Consider the following 21039-nt stretch of genomic DNA (forward strand, 5'->3'; position numbering starts at 1 on the left):
TTGAGAAAGTTCTCTTGCATCCAGGATTTTATGTCGGTAAGGCAGGCGGAGAGGGTGGAGTGGGTGGCTGGAGTGATGGTTTTGGAGGAGAGGTATAGTTGAGTGTCGTCGGCGTAGCAGTGGAAACGGAGGCCGTGGCGGCGGAGGATGTGACCAAGGGGGAGGATGTACAGGATGAAGAGTAGGGGACCGAGCACTGAACCTTGGGGGACACCGTGGATGACTGGGGCGGTGGAGGATTGGCAGTTGTTGATGGAGATGTATTGGTGACGGTCAGAGAGGTATGAGGTGAGCCAGGAGAGGACGGTGTCGGTGATGCCAATGGAGTGCTGAAGACGGGAGAGGAGGATGGAGTGGTTTATGGTGTCAAAAGCAGCTGTGAGGTCTAGGAGGATTATGCTGCGTGTGGTAGTTGAAACATAGTTTCAAGTTGACGTTTATTTATGTTTGTAGTTGAAACAAAAACATAAATACTGTAAGCTACATGAATGGAAATGTTTGATCATTAATATCTACTTTTAGAAATTATATAGGTAGGTAGATTATATAGGTTTTCTTGTTTTAATAATAATAATAAAAAGACTTAATGTGTAACTTTTCCTCCGTGGTATCGAAAATGGTATGAGTGAGTGAACTCAGAGAGTTCATGTCAATTCTGCTAATAAATACATAATACCTGCTTCTTGCCTTTTAGGGGTATTTCTTTCTCTTCAGTTACACAGATATCGTGATGTATCGTAGGTTAAATTTCTTCCAATATATCGATTATCGCAGAATCGCTGTATTGTGAGAATATCGTTATCGAGGGCCAAGTATCGTGACCATATCGTATCGTGAGTTACTCCACGATTCCCACCCCTATCCATAATGTCCATCAGCTTTGATATCTAGTGGCTGGTTTGTTGACAATGAGGGATATTTTGGCTTCTAAAATAATGTTTTTCATGGAGATATAACCGGGACCCGTATGGCCGCTACTTCCATTTTATTGCAGGCAAAGAGTATACTGAAGACAAGATGAGTCGCTGTTAGGGATGCACGGTATACCGGTACTACAATGTACCGTGATACCCTGTCATTAAAAACGGTACTATACCACGTTAATTTAGTACCGATACTTTTTAAAATGTCATGAGTTGCGTCAGTGTGCGACCGGCGCTGTTGGCACCGCTCACCAAAGGTCTGGGAGCCGCAACTAGCGGAGGAGCGAATCTTTAACCAAACTCCATTCAAAACATGCCATTTTAATGGAGGAAGAGAGCGGGATAACAGGTGACTCACATCCAGAATTGACGTTTTATTCACTTATAGTAACCTCTCCGTGGATTATATACAGTATACTGTATGCCAAATTGAAGAGTGGCGTCTGGTAATACATTTTACGTACCTCTGTGTAATCAAGAACCGTTAAATTAATAGGCTATGTGATGTTTTTCATAGCGAGACAAATGCACGCACATGTAACGTTAGCAGCTCCGCAGAGGCAGACAGCAGTGTGCTCTCTCCGTCACCAAGCCATCATGATTTCCTCCACTTCAGTCTGAATATCAGGCTAGGATGTTTTCACATTTATTCAGAGAACGGGGTTAATTTCCCTCGTTTGAGGGTTTGACTGGCATCTGGTGATGTTTCAATCACGTGAATTAATTGCCCCTCTTCAACATTCCTGATATTACGCATAATGGTAGTGGGTGGAAAATTACATGCATAATAGGCTACCGCATTTTCTTTTGCCAACTCTCTGAAAATTCGATGAAAAGTTGCAATACCTTTGGATGGAAACCCAGCTACTGACAGCGAGGGCAAGCCCATGGACACATCAGAAATCAGAAAGCTTTATTGTCATTGTACAACCAGTACCACGAAATTTAAAGTGCATCTCTTAAAAACAATACACACCCGCACACACGTCGTGGCTTCAAAGTGCTTCACATAAAATGGATGACATAAGAAAAAAAGGAAAAAATAAACATTTCACATCTATCTCATCTTAAAAATGACAAGATACACTGGAGGGGGGCTTTAATTATCGAAGACACATTTCAGGAAAATCTGTCCAAAATGTCTGCAGTGTCTCAAAGTCAGTGTTGCTGATAAGGACACACGATACACGATACATATCGGTATTGGCCGAGGTTAGTCATTTTTTGAATACAGTATACTGGCATCGGCGCGATGTTGCAATGTTAATATCAGCCAAAATTTTCACATTGAGACGAAACAATGCAGTAAATCTATGATTTATGGGCTTTTCCAAATGTTTGAGAAATAAAGAAATGCATTACTTTTTAAAATTAAATGTTTACATGTGTTTTTCAGTATGTTAAAAATTTTATTATCATAGAAATGTGTTTTTAGATCATACAGACATCGGTAAATATCGGTTATTTAGCCATAACAGCAATGTGAATATCAGTTATCGGTATCAGCCAACATTTTCATATCAGTGCATCCCTAGTTGTTGATGTTCCTTACCACTTTGGCCTGTGCATTTGGTTTGACCAGCAGCTGGCTCATCATCTTGTCCTTGTCCAGACCCATGGAACGCATAAACTGGATGTCTGTTCAAGACAAAAGGGACCTTTCTGTTCATTCACCTTGAAAATCACTGGCATGATAACATAATCCTATTACCCAGGTACCTAACCAATAACCATAGCCATATTAGCCAAATATTCTGTCTGAGAACTGGGTCTAATAACACATGTACAGTCTTTCTTTAAAGATAGAATATGTAACTTTTACATAAATGAAGGTCCGCTACATTCAAACATTTAAACAAACCGTTTCCAGTTTTTGTGGGACAAGGAGCAAAGGAAAGGACGTAATTTTCCCGACAACACATGAAGGCAGCGCAGGCTCCTTCACTGCCAGAAGAGGGAGACAAAGGTATCTGCACTACAAAAGTTACATATTCTAGCTTCAATGTTTGTGCAACTCTTGACTTTAAGCATTTGCATTTGCGTGTGTGTGTGTGGGGGGGTAAATGTAGTTATTTGAGGGGTTTTATCTGAGCCCTACAAAAAGCCTCTATCCCATCAAAGTGAAAGTGAAGTCAACACATTTATAAGGAAGATGTAAAATTCAAAGCATAATCACCTCACATACACACTGATCATCAAACCTACCGCACTGCTGTAGACTAAATACGGTACTTATTTTGTTCGAGTTTACGCTCAACATTAATTTTCTCCCCACTTCATATTTATTTAGATCGGACAGTAGGCAGACAGGAAAGGTGGGGAGAGAGAGGGGATGGCATGCGGCAAAGGACCTCGGGTCGGATTCGAACCCGGATCGGCCGCACGGAGGACCGAGCCTCCGTCATACGCGTGCTACCAGGTAAGCCACCTGGACGAATAACAGGATTTGGAGATCATGGTGGATAGACCTTGGATCCTCTCGGAAAAGAATATTTTGTACATTTTAAAGTAGGCAGATGCAAAAAAAGTGCCACAAGAAAGCTCAGCAGGCCAAAAATAGAGTAAACAAGACAAAAAATGAGTCCTTTACAGCCTGGAAGACCAGAGGTTTGTGTTTTTTGTGCCCCTGCCTATTCCTTTGAAGATGTACATTGTTTGTAAACTGGTTTCAGTACACATGTGCTTTATACTTCGTTATTAAATCTCTGCGGCTATCTTCAAAGAAGCTAATTTTTTGTCTTGTTTACAGTACATTTCAAAGTAAAATGCATCAATCTGAGAGCAAAATGAAGAGGCTAGATCTATGAATAACTAGACATCACATTATCATCTTTAGGAGGCGTTCACACAGGACATGTGCGAACGCTTTGGAAATCATGTCGAGAGCGCTTCCATTGTGCACAAAACAGCACATGGAGCGTTTTTGTGTGCTTTGTTTTGTTTCCCCCTGCAGTCGCGTGCAGTAGGGGTGTCAAAAATAATCGATTATAAGATGCATCGCGATGCGGACGTGCACGATTCTGCATCGATTCACAAATATCAAAAATCGATTATTAAAAATAATAATAATAATAATAATAATCAAATAAAATAGAATGGAAGTGCATGCAGTTGTTTATTTTAATTATGGATCATAATACAATGCAATTCCAAATGCACTTTTATTTTAAAAGTAGCCACACAGTGAGCACAAAAAGAAAGTGAGAAAAAATAAATCATGTATTGCGGAAAAAAGTGATGCATCGATTTAAGATGCATCGAGATGCATCAAGATGCATCGAGATGCATCAAGATGCATCGATAATCGTTATCGAATCGAATCGTAGCCCTCTGAATCGTAATCGAATCGAATCGTGAGGCCAGTGAAGATTCACAGCCCTAGCGTGCAGTAGCCTACAGTTCAGGACGCAATGATCACACGGACGGGAGCCAGCTAGTTTCGTCTATTTGATGTTGTGGACTGTGAACATGAAAGCCAGATTATTGCCAATTCTGGGAGCAGCGGAGATTGAAGATCAGCGTGCTTTTCCTCCAAATGTTCAACTTTTTTCCGCTTAAAATGCCCAGAGCGCTCTGCCAAAAACACTAGATGCCACCAGCGCTTAAACGCCAGGTGCGTTCCTTGAAAGAGGAGCGTGCTTAGCGCGTCCTTACATAGAGAATGAATTGCAGAAAGGCGCTGGCAGCTCAAATAAGCGCATTGGGTGTGAACGCCGCCATACTGTGCTGTGGCTTCACAATTATGAACAACTGTCTTCCTATATATTCTGCATACAAGTCACTATTTGGTAGAATTTGCTTAAATACAACGGCCCATCTATGCCAACATCAGTTCAGCGGAGAACTCAAGTACAAAGTAACATTGGCTTTGTAGGCATAAACAAGAGTAAAATAAAATAAAATGTGAATTTCTTAACTTTGATTGAAATGATGTTCAGTGTTCACCCAAGATAATACTTATATAAGCCCTAAAGGAGAAGTTTGCAGTCAACTAGTTGAAATTAATATATATGGCATAATCCATTTGTGGTGGTCAAAAATCTATTTGTGGTGTAGGAAACACTGCACAGATAGCCTGGTAAACCAGCCGGTCACGTGAACCAGGGCACCAGACTAAGGTCGCTTTCACATATAAGCTGGTGGACTCTGTGCGATTCGGGGGGGTGAAGTTGCAACATTGTTTCACACTTTGCTTTCACACAGCAATTTAACAAGCGCACCAAACTTTCTGAACAATGTCACGTGGTCGAAACAGTCTCTCCTCTTCTGCCACCTTGCCTGCTGAGGGCTGACTGAACACCACAAGTGAATCCGTGAAACACAACCCATAGAGAAACCACCTTTATGCAATCTTGGGATTTCTGGTTTTACTTTGGTGTTACTATCAAATAAATATTTTACAAGAATGCGCCCAATATCAGCAACAGATAACGAGGCAGCGAGCGGTTGGGTTCAACATAATTCTGCAGATGAGAAGACAAGGGAGGCACTGCGGTGCGCACGGACGCGTGTGCACGCCGCAGTGTTTTGCTTCCTTCTACCGTCTTCTACTCATGATGCACTGCCTTTCCTATAATTGCATATCGCCGCTGTCGTTCCAGGACCTCGAATTTCCAAAACATGAACTTTTCAGGAAGTAAAAAAAACCTGTTTGCTCTTAAACTACTGAACCAAATGTCGTCCAAGTTGGCACATGTCTTAATTATAGTTAGTTTCCCGCTGAATGTGTCATTACTTTATAAATATCTTACCTGGATAAGCTCAAATGATGTTGTTTATATTATCAGTCCGACTTGGAAGCGCTTTCTCACGGCCAGTCAAGCGGGAGAGAGTCGCATACTCATGCACGAGCCCCCAAGCTCCAGGCCGCGGGGGCGCGCGCAGGAGCAGCAGCATTGCCCCTCGCCTCTCATGGCCGAATGGGGGCTTTCACATGGGGTGAGAAATAGTCTGACATAACGTAACGTTAACGTTACTTTATTCTCGTCAGAAAGCGAGAAACCGATTTGCATGTTAACACATTCACTGCCAGCCGTTTTTTTTTTACTGTAGGTAGCTTCTGCCAGAGGGTTTTTTTGAGGATTCTGGCTCATCTTTCAAGACCCGAGGATTCTTTTCTGCTAAGATTTTGTGAACACAAAATATCTCAAAAGAACTAATAGAATGTGTGCTTTCTCTGTCTAAAAGAGTTAGTTTGTAGAGTTAGTAGTTATGTAGGCATTAGCACTTGAATACAGCATGGTTTCAGCGTCTGAAAATTTAAGCTGAGATAAATAGCTTTTTGTGAAATTCGATAGAACAGTCACTTTAACCATTCATTTTTGGCATCAGTAAGACATCAGACATCTAAACAATAGTTTTGAACAGTAATTTCCTCCATAACAGCAGGAAACACCCCTCTCCTTCAAACTCCTCCCTCCGTGTGTGTTCTTCTTGGCTGCAGCGGGCGTGTCACAAGCTCGTTTCTGCTGCTGCTTTGCTGCTGCTCCTGTCTGCTGGCGGCCGCTGGGCAAGTCTGGATGGGCTCGCTCGTTTCTTGGGGTTTGGGTTGAGAGCTTTGATGAAGCTTTTGCGATTCTGGTCTTATTTATGCTGCGTGTTTCAAAGTGTGTTCCACCCGTAATCTATTATGCAAATTTGCAATCCCGCACCGCCAGCTCCCAAGCGCGAAAGCGAAAGCGTTTTCGCCAATCCATTTTCATGAGAATGGCTTCCTCACACTGCTTTTTGCTTGCCTTCCTCTAGTCTGGAGCACTGTCGCCACTTAGTGGGTCGGTGGAATGGGTTGTACACGTTCGGTGGCTCCAATATTTATATAAGAGATGTAAAAGGGTTAGATGCACATCCCACGGTCAAAAAAAAAAAAATCTTTTTTTTGACGTGTTAACACGTCATTGGCAGTCAACCGTTGGATTTTTTTTGACGTGTTAACACGTCATTGGCAGTGAACGTGTTAAAACAAGTTTGCAGCCTAGGAATAACTGGAAAACATTTGATTGATATATTAACATCAGAGGAGAGGAAGCCAGGATTAGTCAAAACGATATGAGAAATACACAGCGCGTCTGCCGTGTGTCTTTCCCGGGTTTATTGTCCTGCGTGGGGGGGGTACACACGGAGGTAGGGGGGGAATTTCGAGGTTTGACTGACAGATTGAGGGCAAATGGCGTTACGAGATTTACTCACAAGCTCGTTTTAATGCTTTTCCATTGGTTGCATTTGTTAAAAACCACACAGAGACGTGAAGGGTGAACAATGGCATTGATTCATGACAAAAAATAAAAAAGTGAAAGAAGGCACATTCGAGGTCCTGGAACGACAGCGACGATATATAACACTAGGTGCACCGGTGCACCTTACTTTTTAATTTAGATGCACCAGCACATAATTTAGGTGCACCCACATTTTTCACCACACCTTTTGGCACCGCAATAATACATTTTATGCGTTACCTTCTTTGTAACGCAACAATGGTTGCGTTGTTTTTTTTCTTTGTGGACTGATTGAGGCTCTCATCAAACATCAGCACAAACTGCCCAGCCTCGTTGACGCTATCAACAAGCTGTTGCTTGAAGTATGGTGCTAGTCCGAATTTGTTTATGTACCCCGGTTTTGTCCTTTCCACAGGTGAACGTCTTGGCAATGTCCGAATCGGTAAACATTGCTTTTAAAATTTCTAAAATTCCTTCATTGGAGGTGAGAGAGGTGTTTTACTGCTATGTCGAGCGCAGCGTTGGTGTTGCTCCAAGCGTCACCCTAAGGTCAGCCGGCAGCCGAGCTAACGTTAGCAGTAATAGCTTCAGCTGTCGTACTGGGTGATGCAACGTTAGCCGGGGAAGGTGTAGTACAGAAATGCTTGATGGACAACCGCTGTCTGCATGCTGCAGCGGATTTGTGGCTAGCGCCTTGCATAATGGGACCGGAGAGCCCATTCCGTTTGCAGCCAGCATACAGAAGAAAACACAAGCGCTACTCGCCCTCTTAGCATCTGGGTTAACGTTCTGCATTAACGGGAGTTTTTCCGGGGTGTTGTTTTTTGTTGCACTGTTGTGAGGACCAAATTAAATGAATTCACATAAACATTTAACAGAATCTTTGGACAAATATGCTATTCACATCGAAAACATAACAAATTTAAAGGGTCTTGATTTTGAAATGGACTTTAAACTTTTTTAAACTTTTTAAGGGTCTTAATTTTCCAACTTTTAATACTTTTCAAGACCCCGTGGATACCCTGCAATCACTACGTCCATGTTTTCTTCAGGGTTCCTAAGTAATCTCAATAAATAAAAAAAAATCAAATTCCTAAACTATTAAATTATTCCTAAACACTATTCCAGACCTGTGCAAGAACCCTGACATAAGTGCATAATTTAATTTGGTGTAGGGTGTGTCTCTTACACTCTGTGAAGATGTGCTGCAGGGCAGTGTAGCGCATCTGTCCAGGACCAAACTCCTGGATGCGCTGGCAGATGGAAGGTTCTGATGTTCGCTCGAACCAGCATATAGCATCATCCAGCACCTCTGAAGTGCGCTGCTGGGACAGAGTCTCAGGCTTAGTCCGAAGCTGTGGTTACACAAGATATTTTTTTCTGAATGAATGAAATCACTCCAAAGGAAGATTCCTACGCAAGTGTTAACATGAGGCCAAATGACATGATCGCATTAAGATGTGCGTTTACATGGCCCACAGTATGTAATCGGAATAAAGGTTTCTGACATACGCAAAACTGGGAACACTGGACAAATAGGACACTTTTTTCTATTGGATTTAATGCTTTAGTCACTGCATCAACATTACATGGAAGCTATCTCACTACTATATAAGATGTAGGTTCGCACAATTGCTCAACTGCGCATGCGCGGGAGCATGCCAGAAATGAGCATGTGCTTCGCGCAGTATTTCTAGTTGAAATAAAACATGAACTTTTCATAAAAATTTTCAAATATAAGCACTAAAATCAAATATATGGTGAAGAGGTGTCCTATTTGTCCAGTGTAGTAATAATTACATACACACAAAAAACACAATTCCATGACTTTTCCAAAACTTTCAGGGATTTTACTAATTCAATTACTTTTCCAGTCATTTTCCAGGGTTTCCATGACCGTGGGAACCCTGGAGCAGGTTAAGGTGAATCTTGGCCAATCCCCTGCTAGGGTGTCCTGGTCGTTGCTCCACGCTCTCTGCTGATCTGGGCTAAGTTGTAGACTAGCACATGCTCCCTCCGATACATGTGCACTCGCCAGCCACTTCTTTACACCTGGCAGCGAGGAATTTCACTGGCAGGACATAGCACGTGAGGATCATGCTATTCCCCCCAGTTCCCCTCTCCCATGAACAGGTGCTCCAACTGACCAGAGGAGACGCTAGCGCAGCGACCAGAACACATAACCATAATCCGGCTTCCCACCAGCAGACATGGTCATATGCGCCTGTATGGACTTGGACGCCCGACCAAGAACAAGATTCACCATACTGACAATTATTTAACTAGCACAAACAGTAATCATCAGCTTTTGGTGTCTGTACTACAGAACCATAGAACAAGGGCTTCTTTCTAGAGCTGCCATTCCTAAAGGGAGACAGCGGAGTTGAGGACATACAGGCAACCTGTCTAAATATTCATTAAGCTAGCCAGATGGAGGCTACCAAGCTAGCATGCACTCCAAAATAACCAGCGAATGTCACCAACTGTCTTTTAGATCAGCCCACATTTAATTTACATGAACGTCAGAGTGCTTAGTTGGACATTTCTGTAACAGATTACTTTGGTCAACTCAATTCACAATGTGAAGTGTACATATACAGTATTTGGCCACTGCAGTGAAATTACTGTTAAAATTGGCTGGACATTGGGCACAGCTTATCACAGTGAGTTGAGTTGAATATATTGTTTCCAACAAGCCCTTCAGGTTAAGAGCATTGATGAGCCAGGTCTGTCATGAAGTATTGTGGAGAAAGAGTTGCAGTCTTTGCTAATGCTACCAGGGACACAGTCAAGTCAAGGACGATATTATAAAAAATTACATCCTCTTTTGCCTGATAAAGAAAACCACTAATTTCAATAGCCAATGACAATAATGAACACTGGCTGGCTGGAAAATAGCCCAGAGGTCAAATGTTGTTAAGACACATTCACCAAGACAGGTGCTGACATCCTCTAGCACAGAGGTTTTCAAAGTGGGGGCAGGCCTCCGCGGGCCAAAGGGGCTCCAAACAGTTTCAGGGGAGGCTCAGTGAATAAAAGTGAAAATATATTACATGAGTTATTACATTCGCTTTCAAAATAGCCTAATGTGTGTGATTTAGTAAAGAGATTCAGTAGTTTTGGGGAATATTACCGGTACTGTTTTTCTCACTTCCCCAGATTCAGAAACAAATAAATGTCTTCAGGCCCTTTTTTATGTATTTGGTGGAGTCTGGAGTATGTCAAACAGCAATATCAGGCTACCTTGGCTCAATTGTTGAGTGATCACATAGGCAACCAGGGATTGAGCGAAACTAAGCAAGTAAACTAAAGGGGGGCGGGCTGTTTCCAAGCCTTGTCTGAGGGAAGGCCCGCAGTCTCAGACTTTGAAAACCCCTGCTCTAGCATATGTAAGGTCCAAGTTAATTTGTAAAACTCACCAAGTTAAACTTATTGCTTATCCAGATGGCATGCATTGTTTGGTCCCGGTTATACTGGAACAGAGAACAAGTCAGAGCATAAGTATTTTGGATCAAATGCTAAAGCACAATAGAATCAGCAGTGTGAACAATTAACAGCAATAAAAGCAATTAAAACAGACAAAATAAACATACCCATGGTAGAAGCACACAAATCAAATGACCAAATCAACAAAATCTGAGCAAGTCAACAAAACCAGAGAGGCAAAACACTCATGCGCTTAGAGCCGTGTGGAGGATGCAGTTAGTGGGGTGGGGGCAGGGGGGCCATCGTCCTTGTTATTAAAAATCAACAAATCACCTTCTGGGAAGGATGTCACAGTTGAGTTGACTGCGTTTCAGTAAAACACGTCAGAAGACCAGCTAGGCAGATTATCCATTGTTAGCAATACCAGTTGATTACGCATTTTGCAGTATTTTGCGCATTAAAAAAACTGTGTGTATGACTGATTTAATGAGACACAAATAAGACAGTGCTAATACACAGTGTATTACTACAGCTTTCCCTACTGGGAGCTGCCTTCTTGGATTTTGAAGTCGGGGTTGGTGAGGTTCCTCTGACTTTCAGAGTCATAAATCTGATGTCAGTTCCCATATGTGGTAACAAGCAGTGGACTGCACTGACGATAGCCCAACTAGGACTGAAACGTTTGCTGCCAATTTGTGCCGATCCTAAAATAAAATGGATCTGATTTATTAAGACTTTGTCTTGTCTATAGTTCTGTGTGCGAGTCCTCCACTGCTTGTTACTATATCTTATCTGACTGCCGCACCAGAAGCAAGAATCACTAGGACCGATGTCAAGAGCGCAGCTCTCTTCATGCTCAGTAATTAGTTCCCATATGTGAACATGGCAATTCCGAGTTCTGAGTCCAAATGGAACGTGGCATAACACTGAAGCGCGCATAAGACAACTTACACATCCTTTCTCCAAGGCTCTGAGACATGCTTCCAATATTTCAATCTTGTACAGCTGCTTCAGAGTTAGGTCTTCTCCATCACTAGAACAAGACAATTAAGGATATAAAGGAGTACCGTAAACAGTAAAGATTCAAATGTTATGTCATGTAAAATGTTCCGAGTTAAACATAACCATTCAAGTCCTAATCATAAGTATACTTACTCTGCGTTTATGAAGCCTACTTGCAGAGCCCAGCGTGTGGTGTGGTTGGATACACCACGTTGCAGCAGAATGGGAAGCCAAAGTGAACAAATTCTCCACTGCAGGCTAGACTCCTTTTTTTCGCATATAGGAATGCTGTTCCAGCTCTCATAAATGGCTTCTAGAGAACATAAAAAAGGAGAAAACATACAAAACACCCTTAAAATCTATACAATTTGCTTGTTGTAACATGAATCTAAAAGCAGTGTAGAGGTGACCCCAAATAGTCTACGATTCATTCGAAGGAGCCTGATTTGACTGACAATCTCACACTTGAATAGTCACAAAATGTAGTTGTGAAACAAGGATCATTCCATTCTGGCTATATGGGGGTGCTGAATGTCTGATTCTACATAGAATGTCCTGGTTTCTCCCAATAGATCGTGATATATAGCCTATTTTGGTATAAGAATCGGCCTATTGATACCGTAAAACCAAAGCCCCAATTAAACACACAAATCAAACAAGCTTATGCCAATGGAATATTCGTATTGAACAGCCAAGTTCGTTTACATTATTATTATTGTTGGATTGTTATAGTGTTCAGGCTAAAATCAGATTAGATTAGGTTAGGACAGGGCAGACTAGGCTGTAAATTAGCTAGATTCCTTGTTTGCTAGTTAGTTCCATTTGAGGTTAGAGTAGTCAGAATGTCTGCAGCTGTTACTCGTTTGGTTTGGCCGCTGTTGCCGGGCAGAAGGAGTAACGGCTGTTAGGCATGGGTCGATTTCCGGTTTTACCGGTTCGGTTCGGTATACGAGCCCAAACCGGTTTGATCACGTGCGAACCGAAAAAACCTAAAAAAAAAAAAAAAAAAAAAAAAAAAATCGTTTTTTTTTTTTTTTTTTTTTTTGCCAGTCCATTCTGATTGCACTATTGTTCGTATTAGCCTCTTCTCAAGTTGCACTAGTAGGCAAAAGTCTTATTTTGTTTATTATGTTGATGTTTGAAGAAAAGTTAAGCTGAATAGTTATGAGAAATAAAAACAGTGTGTTGTTACAGTTAAAAGATTCTGCTTATTTGTATTCAGTGTTCGTGCTGGTTGGCAGCATACCAGCTTAGAGGTGCATTATCGCCACCAACTGCAGTCGCTTTGATACGTTTTTTGGGGGAATATCGAACCGGTTTCAAAATGTTCAAACCGACCCATGCCTAGGCCCTATATTGTATGAATTTGTGAGTTTTGAAGTTTATAAGGCAGCTCAGCTGTAAGCCAATCCATTCTGATTGCATTGCTTGTGTTTTTATTAGCCTTTTCTCAAGTTGCACTATAGGCAGAAGTCTTATTTCATTTATTATTTTGATGTTTAGAAGAAAGGTTGAGCTGAATAGTTATGAGAAATAAATACAGGGTGTGTTTGTTACACAGGTGTCCTGCTTCTTTTTATTCAGTATCATTGCTGGTTGGCAATACCAGCTTAGAGGTGTATTATCGCTATCAGGTGGACTGAAGTTGCACTACAGACAATTATGGGCCACACTCGGGAGCCCTGCTTAAAAAAAAAATTAATTAATTAATTAATTAAGGTAATTACTTTTTTTTTTTTTTTTTTTTTTTATTATTACAAAAAAAATCGGTATACCGGTTCGATCCGGTTTAGACGGCAATATCGAACCAGTTTTAAAATTTTCAAACCGACCCAGCCCTAACGGCTGTATGCCCTAGGCTAGGGCTGGGCCATAATTCAATACTATAATTTGTTTTCTATTCAATGGCATCATATCGCCAGGTAATTATAATATAGTAAATGGTAAATGGACTGTATTTATAGAGCGTGTTTTATATAGGCTATCGATTACTTTTTACTCACCAATTTGGCTTTAGGATGAGTGAATGGACTAAAATTACTATGAATACTATATGGGGGGAAATACAGAGATTATTTAATTTGCCCAAGTCAGTCTCACCTTTATCAAGCATAGGTCTGATTAAGAACTTTATTCCTAACCTATTAGATACGGGACTTAAAAAGTGGACAGATTATAGTCTGCTTTATATACATCCGCTATTTTGTGAAGACAACCTGAAATCTTTCGAACAAATACAAATGGAATTTAATCTACCAAGGACTGACTTTTACTATTATTTACAGCTGAGAAGCTTCTTAACTAAACATAAAGATTTGAGTAAAATAAAAATTCTCACTGAAATAGACAGATTGTGGATAAAGGTGCAGACTGAGAATGTGCAAAATTATTTCTACACTGTATCAGGTGTTTTTGAGGATGGATCCAAATAAGTATCTGTATAAAAGAAAGATGGGAGACTGAATTAGAACCGGAAATACCAGCAGATATGTGGAAGAATGTATGTTCGGAGGCACACCTAGTCACATGCTCAAATTCTTGGAGAGAATTCAGGTGGAAGATTATAACCAGGTTATTTAGGACACCACATATAACAGCTAAAATAAATCCTGCCATATCTAGTAACTGCTGGAGAAACTGTGGGGCACAGGTGGGCAACTATATACACACATGTTGGTCATGCTCAAAATTGAAAAATGACTGGAATGACATATTTCAATCTGTTGGAGAAATAATGCATCTTGACATCCCACAAGACCCAAGACTCGCTCTGTTGGGGATGACACCGGATGGGATAGAAGGAAGGAATCAAAACTATCTTCTTCAAATCTTACTCACAGTAGCAGTGAAATGTATCACTTTGAACTGGTTAAAGCCTGACCCTCCCACTTATAATTCCTGGTTACAAAAATTAGGGGATGTGTATGAAATGGAGCAAATAACATACCGTACTCACTGAGACTTCAAAACCATACATTTACTAAAAGATGGAGTCCTGTGATGACGCTGTTAAGGTAATAAGATAATCTCCTACCTCACCTCGGACAGGGTTTTGTGTTTTTTGTTATCTCTTATTGTTGTTTTTTTCCATTGCATAAGATGTACATTATTGTTTAATCCATGTATGTACCGTAAATTCCGGACTATAAGCCGCGGCTTTTTTCCCGTTTTTTGGGCTTTTTTGGCCCCTGCGGCTTATATAACGGTGCGGCTTATCTATGGATTTTTTCAAAAAAAAAAAAAAAAAAAAAAAAAAAAATCTCTCTTTTTTAGCACTCTTTCTAACTATAAATCCACTTCTGTTTTAATTTCCTCTCTTGCCCTCTTTTCACCACACCGCGGACACTGTGTGCACTGTAAAAAACAACACAGGTGGTGTTGTGTTATGTTGTTTTGTTGAAATGTTAATAAATGGGAGCTTCCTCAAACAGCCATCTCTTTCCCGACAATCCCCTCTGTGCATGAACCCTTACATATGGTAATTAAACATTAAAACACAATTAAAAAAAAAAAAAAATACCATTAAAACACCCGCGGCTTATAGTCCGGTGCGGCTTATATATGAAAAAAAACAGTCAACTTTGCAGGTGCGGCTTATACACCGGTGCGCCTTATAGTCCGGAATTTACGGTACTATGAACGGGAATGGGTGATTGTGTGTGCATATGTGTGTGCACTATGAATGTAAACAGGTGATTGTGTGTGTAGGTATGTGTGTGCAAGTATGAATGTCTGGATATAGAACAATGTAGATTGTCACCTAGGGGTGGTTGAATTCTTGTACCACCTGTATGCTTGAATGTGCATAGGTGCATAGGTGAGAGTATACATCATCCTCCAAATGTTACAAAGCTAAAGTGGACGATCAATGCTCTCATTACTGTTTAATTTGTTTGTTGTCCATATTACTGCGTTTTAATTGCTGTAATAAAAATAAGTATATATAAAAAAAACTACGTCCATTCATGGAATTATTAAATAGCACTGGGAGATTAAAGTGTAACTAACCCCCAAAACACTTTTTTTCAGCTTTTAACCAATATATATGACTTTGGGGGCGGTGTGTGAAGAATGCTGGTCAAAATGTCCACCTTTGAGACCAAACTGTTGCCATTCTACCATTTGTATCATTTTTCAGCAGCATAACTGGCATAAGTGCCCTCTATGGGTGGAACACTGCTTTTTTTTTGCCCTCAAATGAATGGGAGATTTGATACGTCGTGACGTCACGTTGTACCCAAAGACTGTGGGATTTCAAGATAGTTACTCCCCTACTCCCCCTGTACCCTTTCGGCTCCTCACAACTCCAAGCCTATTCCCATGATGTCACAAGCATTTTCCTACCAATATGGTGCTACAATACACACAGCTCATTGGCTGTTTGTGTCACTTGACCTGTTAACACTAGAACCGCCACTGTGGTCTGTGGGACCGTTTTGATATTTTCAATGCATGTAACTCTATTTCAATAAAAGATATGACCCTGCCTGTCCATGACTTTTCCTAAATATGTGTTTTTTACTATCTATGTTTTAAAGTTGTGTCATGAAAGGCAAGAGAGTAATAATAATTTAATCCTTGGAGCCCCATCGCGGTCACAGAGACCAGTGCAGTTTGTGAATGGAGAGTGTAGCCTATAGACGGTTTTAACTTAACAAAAACATTCTAAATTGAACCCCCGCTCACTTCCTGTTGCAGTGTTTGCTATGGACATAAATGAAAAAAAAACATTCAAGTGCAGCTGACCATTCCATGAAAACCGTCTATACAGCTGAGCAGCGAAAACAAAAGTAACGATGTCGAGTGAATATTTCTGCAGTTTGCCAAATGCTGAGAAAAAGCCGCATGTCAGAGCAGCAGCATGTCTCTCTCTCGTTCTCCTTTTCTTTCTCTGTGTCTCTCTATCCCCCTCTCTCTGTCTGCATGGAGCGTCCCTCTCGTTCTCTCCTCTCTCTCTCTCTCTCTCTCTCTCTCTCTCTCTCTCTCTCTCTCTCTCTCTCTCTCTCTCTCTCTCTCTCTCTCTCTCTCTCTCTCTCTCTCTCTCTCTCTCTCTCTCTCTCTCTCTCTCTCTCTCTCTCTCTGCAACACTCCGAAGTAGTCAAGCGTCTGACGTTATTCCCACACCCCTAGTCGTCACTATCAGAAGAGAAAGGTGCCCGCTTCTCATCAGAGCGCAACAATTGGGGGGGGACATTTTAGGTGCGCTACTTCTCGTCAGAGAGTGACGATTGGGGGCGTCATTATTAGCCCTACTGTAAATATGCATTTTACACAGCGGTCGGGCTGGCCGCTACGGCGGGCGGAGGGGTTTTACAAACGCGCCTGTTAATTGATTACAATCGCCTGTTATTTTCCTACCAACTCCTATGTAACACAATACTATCAATAAACGCCACTATCATAAAAGGAAGGAAATTGCATTGTGTTGCTGTAAATCATTCCCAACCTTTTTCATACTAAGGAGCCCTAATTTAGTTCACATTGTGGCAATGGACCCCCATATGATGAGATTTGGTCTCTCAGATGCAAATCTGATGTAGCCTAGATATGATTTTGTCCAGAATTCCATATATATTAGGTTGAGAGACAACAGAGAATGGCAAACAGCCTAAAATGTATTTTCCTGCTTCAATTTCGACGGGGAGGACTCGGAGAAGGCATGGTGAATTGACACTCACCTTTCTCCGACTCTAGCCGGCTACTCAGCTCCTGCAGCCTCACTGACGCTGTGCGCCTGTCTGCAAACAAATCTCATCGCAGTTTAGCGCACATGTAAAATATAACGCTATACTACGACGTGACAATGTGACAAAGCTGCTCTAAACACATCGGCTACTATAATATATTTCCCTGCATCTCATACTGAGATTAGATCGGTGGACAGACTGAATGGATTGAGCCGAGGAGGAGGAGGAGGGAGCTCTGCAGCTCTGCCCTGCCCCCAAACGAAAATTAAAAACGGATTTCATGGCGCGGTATATGGCAAGTTGGACGAGGGAATGACGTGGAGAAATCTCGCATTGTGATTACCTAACCCTTTGTCCTGACTATTGTGCGGTGGTCTTGCGTCACTACTCTCTTTTAATGTAAGTTACACAAGCCGCCACACACACACATGGGAGAAAAATAATAAAATTTCTAGTTCGCCACTGAATGGCCAAATTGATATAACTTTCAACCATTTTGAGCAACGCTGTTTACATACAGGCCACCAGCGTTGGCTAGTTGTTGATATAAAGATATTGCAGCTCTCATAAATTATTTTCGAGGCGGTGGCCAAACTGTAATGGCGTCGATTTCCGTTGAGAAATTCCTGAGCTGAGCACAGCCAAAGAGTATAGTATAGACAAGAGGATAGGTCATTTTTTGGTTTTTCCCATAGGTTTTTTCAAATCACCATTTTGTTACATATCTGGGGGGTAAGTCCCCCTTTAATGGTTTGTAAAAGTGCCATTTAACCACCCGCTAGGGTTGTCAAAAATATCTATACTTCAGTACTTACTCGATACTAAACATTTTAAATGGATACAATACCAATCTGCTACAGTATCGAGTTTATCGATACGAACCACTGACCTCTATACTAGGGATGGGCATTTTAAGCAATTTAAATAGTCGAGTACTCTCCTTCTCTTACGGACGAGTGCTCGAGCACTCGCGCGGGGGGGGGGTCTGTGTCAGTACTATGGTAATGCCTGAGCATGGGTAATCTGCTGTGTGGGGGGCTGTTCACACATTACGTTTGCATTTTTGCATGGAAAAAGCGCTACCTGGAGCATTTTTTGTCAGGAGAGGAACTGACTGATATTGGGTGACGCTAAGCTAACATCTAAAGCCTACCTCAGACAGTAGCCTATCTCCGATGGTTGGATGGATGGCATTAGTGCTTTGGAGCAGACACGTTGTGAAACAAGCGAAGGCATTTCCATGTCTTGTCCAGCAATGTCAGGTTATTGTCCAGTATCATCCATTTTACTTTATGATCACTGTTACATTAACGTAAATCCACGGATTACAAGGTCCGGTGTTCTGCCAAAAAGTGAAAACTGACCAGTGTGATTAACGTTACAGCTGCAGCTGAATAGTGATCACCATGAAGCGATTGTCTCCCAAAAAGTGATTCTTTCTCCACATTTCTTGTGACTAACGTTATGGGAAACGACAGTGTAGTCAGTAAACTAGTGCAATGTTTTGAATGAGTTTTATCGGGCGTGCGCTGTGAAGAAGCGTGCGGGAGCATATCTCCAGCCACCATTTTCGGGATGAGCTGGAAAACTTCCGGTTAAAACTTTCAAAATAATGTTACTTAAACAAAAGTAAATAGCTTATTGATGCACGTTGGAGGAGAAAAAGTATTTCAACGAATGAAGCAGCAAACCTTGTATCAAAATACTCGTGATGTTATACTGTATGGCGTGAAACTGTGGCTGTAACGCATTACTCAAAATAAATAAGGTTACGTTACAATAAGCATTTTATTTTGAAAGCAACAAAGCGGATGACGTACTTGTACATTCTGGCTGACTTGACGCCCGTGCAGTTCATGCTGCCAGATCCACATGACGACGCGTGCGTAGATCTTAGACCATTTTTAAAGGGGTGGGGAGTGGGGCGAGTACCCGAACAGCAGAAACGTTACTCGAATACTGACGTTATGAACGAGTGCTCGAGTACCCGAGTACTCGCGCCCATCCCTACTCTATACCAACAGCAGTTTCTCTGCTGCCTCCTCCCCACTGTCTGGTCTGCACCGCTGAAGCACAGCCCCGCCCTCCTCCCCGGCTCTGCTCTCTCTCACAATACAACAACCCCCGGTCATAGGGCTCCTGGCTTTGTTAATGTTAGGCATGTGTCGATTTCCGGTTTTGCAGGTCCGATGTACGAGTTTAAACCAGTTTGATTTGACATTAACCAGCCAAACAGTCAATGTATTTCTCTAATCCTACTGTCCCATTTCTACCTAACACTGGCCTAAAACACAGACAGACACGGGTAACTCAGACAGAGAGAGGCTGCTGACGTACATTACACAGCGAGAAGCTGTTCATTGGTCCCACTTGTTGTTTTGTTGTGATAAGGTGTTCTAAACACGTTTCACTGTGCGATCATAAAGTTGTTTGTGTTCGTGAAACACATGTGTCTGACTCCTGTAGCTGAGCTACAAGTAGCCACCTGCATGTTCCACATTTAACATCATGTAATAAAAGTGGGTTTGTCAATGATGTTAGAACTAAACTCAATGTTTCACCGTGCAATCATAACGTGATCGTGAAACGCATGTCTGTCTGTCTCCTGCTGTCAGCTGAGCTCACGAGCTACAAGTAGCCACCTGCATGTTCCACAGTAGCCTACGTTATGTAATAAAAGTGGGTTTGTCAATGATAAGGTGTTAGAACTACTCATAACGTGTGTTCGTGAAATATACGTGTATGCTCCAAAATACGTTATAACGAGCGGAGGGGGGGGGGGGGGTGCAGAGCGCACTGAGTTGACTTGTTTTGGAGTGGAGAATATAAACGGGACACTAGTCACCACTCACCTGGCTAAGATTGATGTCCAAAACAGTAGAAAAAGGAGTCTTTAAAATCCATCCCAAATCCATATGATCCCCAGGTAATTATCCAAAGTTGCTATGCATGAACTGTAGCCTAAGCCACCAGGTTAAAAGTATTTCTCTAAAGTTGGCATCATACAACAAACTGAGAAAAACACTGTTCAAATTTTGATCTTAGAGGGCCATAACTTCACGCTGACGGACATGTGGTCAAGTATGACCATTCATTCATTACACTATAGCTGTTTTCACACATACAGACAGGGAAATTACCTGTAAATCAAGACTGGCTATTTCCCGGAATTTCCCTTCACACCTGAGGGATCACATGTGAAAAAACAGCAGCGAAAGTACCTGTATTTGAGGGGGGTCGGGGGAAGGGGGGGCACTGCAGAGCGGGTGGGGAGTGACGTGTGCACTTGGATGGGGAATCGTCCTTATTTTGGGGGCGGGGGGGAAGGCAAAACTCCGATGGTGAAATAAGTTTGCTTGTCACACAATAAATCACACCCGTTTGACTTAAGAGGGCATGTATGTTGTATCCTTCACATTCGCTAACCGGTCTTTGAACTGAAATATTTGAAGAAGTTGGGATCCCTGTCTGAGAGAAATAGCCTGGCTGGTTCGATGTTTATCCGTTCACCTGCGTCGCGTTGAAGCACTTTTTACAGACTGGCTTCGTTTGATGTGTCCAGGGGCTTGCCTTCGCTGTCGGCAATGTAAGCAAAATACTTCCACATTTCGAAGTATCTGCTGCCTTTCTCTACAAGCGTTGGGCGGCTGCAGACTCTCAGAACAAGCCGCTGCCATTTTCGCTGTGTCTGTCCTGTGTGTCGGGCTGCTGCGGAGGACTGAAGGACTGGCCAGAGAGCGAGCAGAGAGGGGAGGGGGGGAAATCGGCACGCCCACACATGAAGCAGAC

The 21039-nt window shown here is 42.0% G+C and overlaps 1 protein-coding gene across 3 annotated transcripts in view; it reads right to left on the bottom strand.

Annotated features, from left to right (window-relative positions):
• The window catches only part of ttc3 (tetratricopeptide repeat domain 3), a 109418-nt gene that overhangs the window by 85354 nt on the left and 3025 nt on the right, over nucleotides 1-21039 (bottom strand). For 2 of the 3 annotated variants that reach the window (XM_083656828.1, XM_083656826.1), the window contains exons 3-7: nucleotides 11717-11876; nucleotides 11513-11594; nucleotides 10555-10608; nucleotides 8325-8490; nucleotides 2476-2561 (exon numbers count right to left, since the gene is read on the bottom strand). In XM_083656828.1, the coding sequence (XP_083512954.1) occupies nucleotides 2476-2561; nucleotides 8325-8490; nucleotides 10555-10608; nucleotides 11513-11594; nucleotides 11717-11876 (548 nt within the window). The remainder of the gene's footprint in view (nucleotides 1-2475; nucleotides 2562-8324; nucleotides 8491-10554; nucleotides 10609-11512; nucleotides 11595-11716; nucleotides 11877-21039) is intronic. The other variant, XM_083656827.1, reaches the window with a different exon arrangement.

The sequence above is a fragment of the Poromitra crassiceps genome (assembly GCF_964638095.1).
Source record: "Poromitra crassiceps genome assembly, chromosome: 1".
NCBI lineage: Eukaryota > Metazoa > Chordata > Actinopteri > Beryciformes > Melamphaidae > Poromitra > Poromitra crassiceps.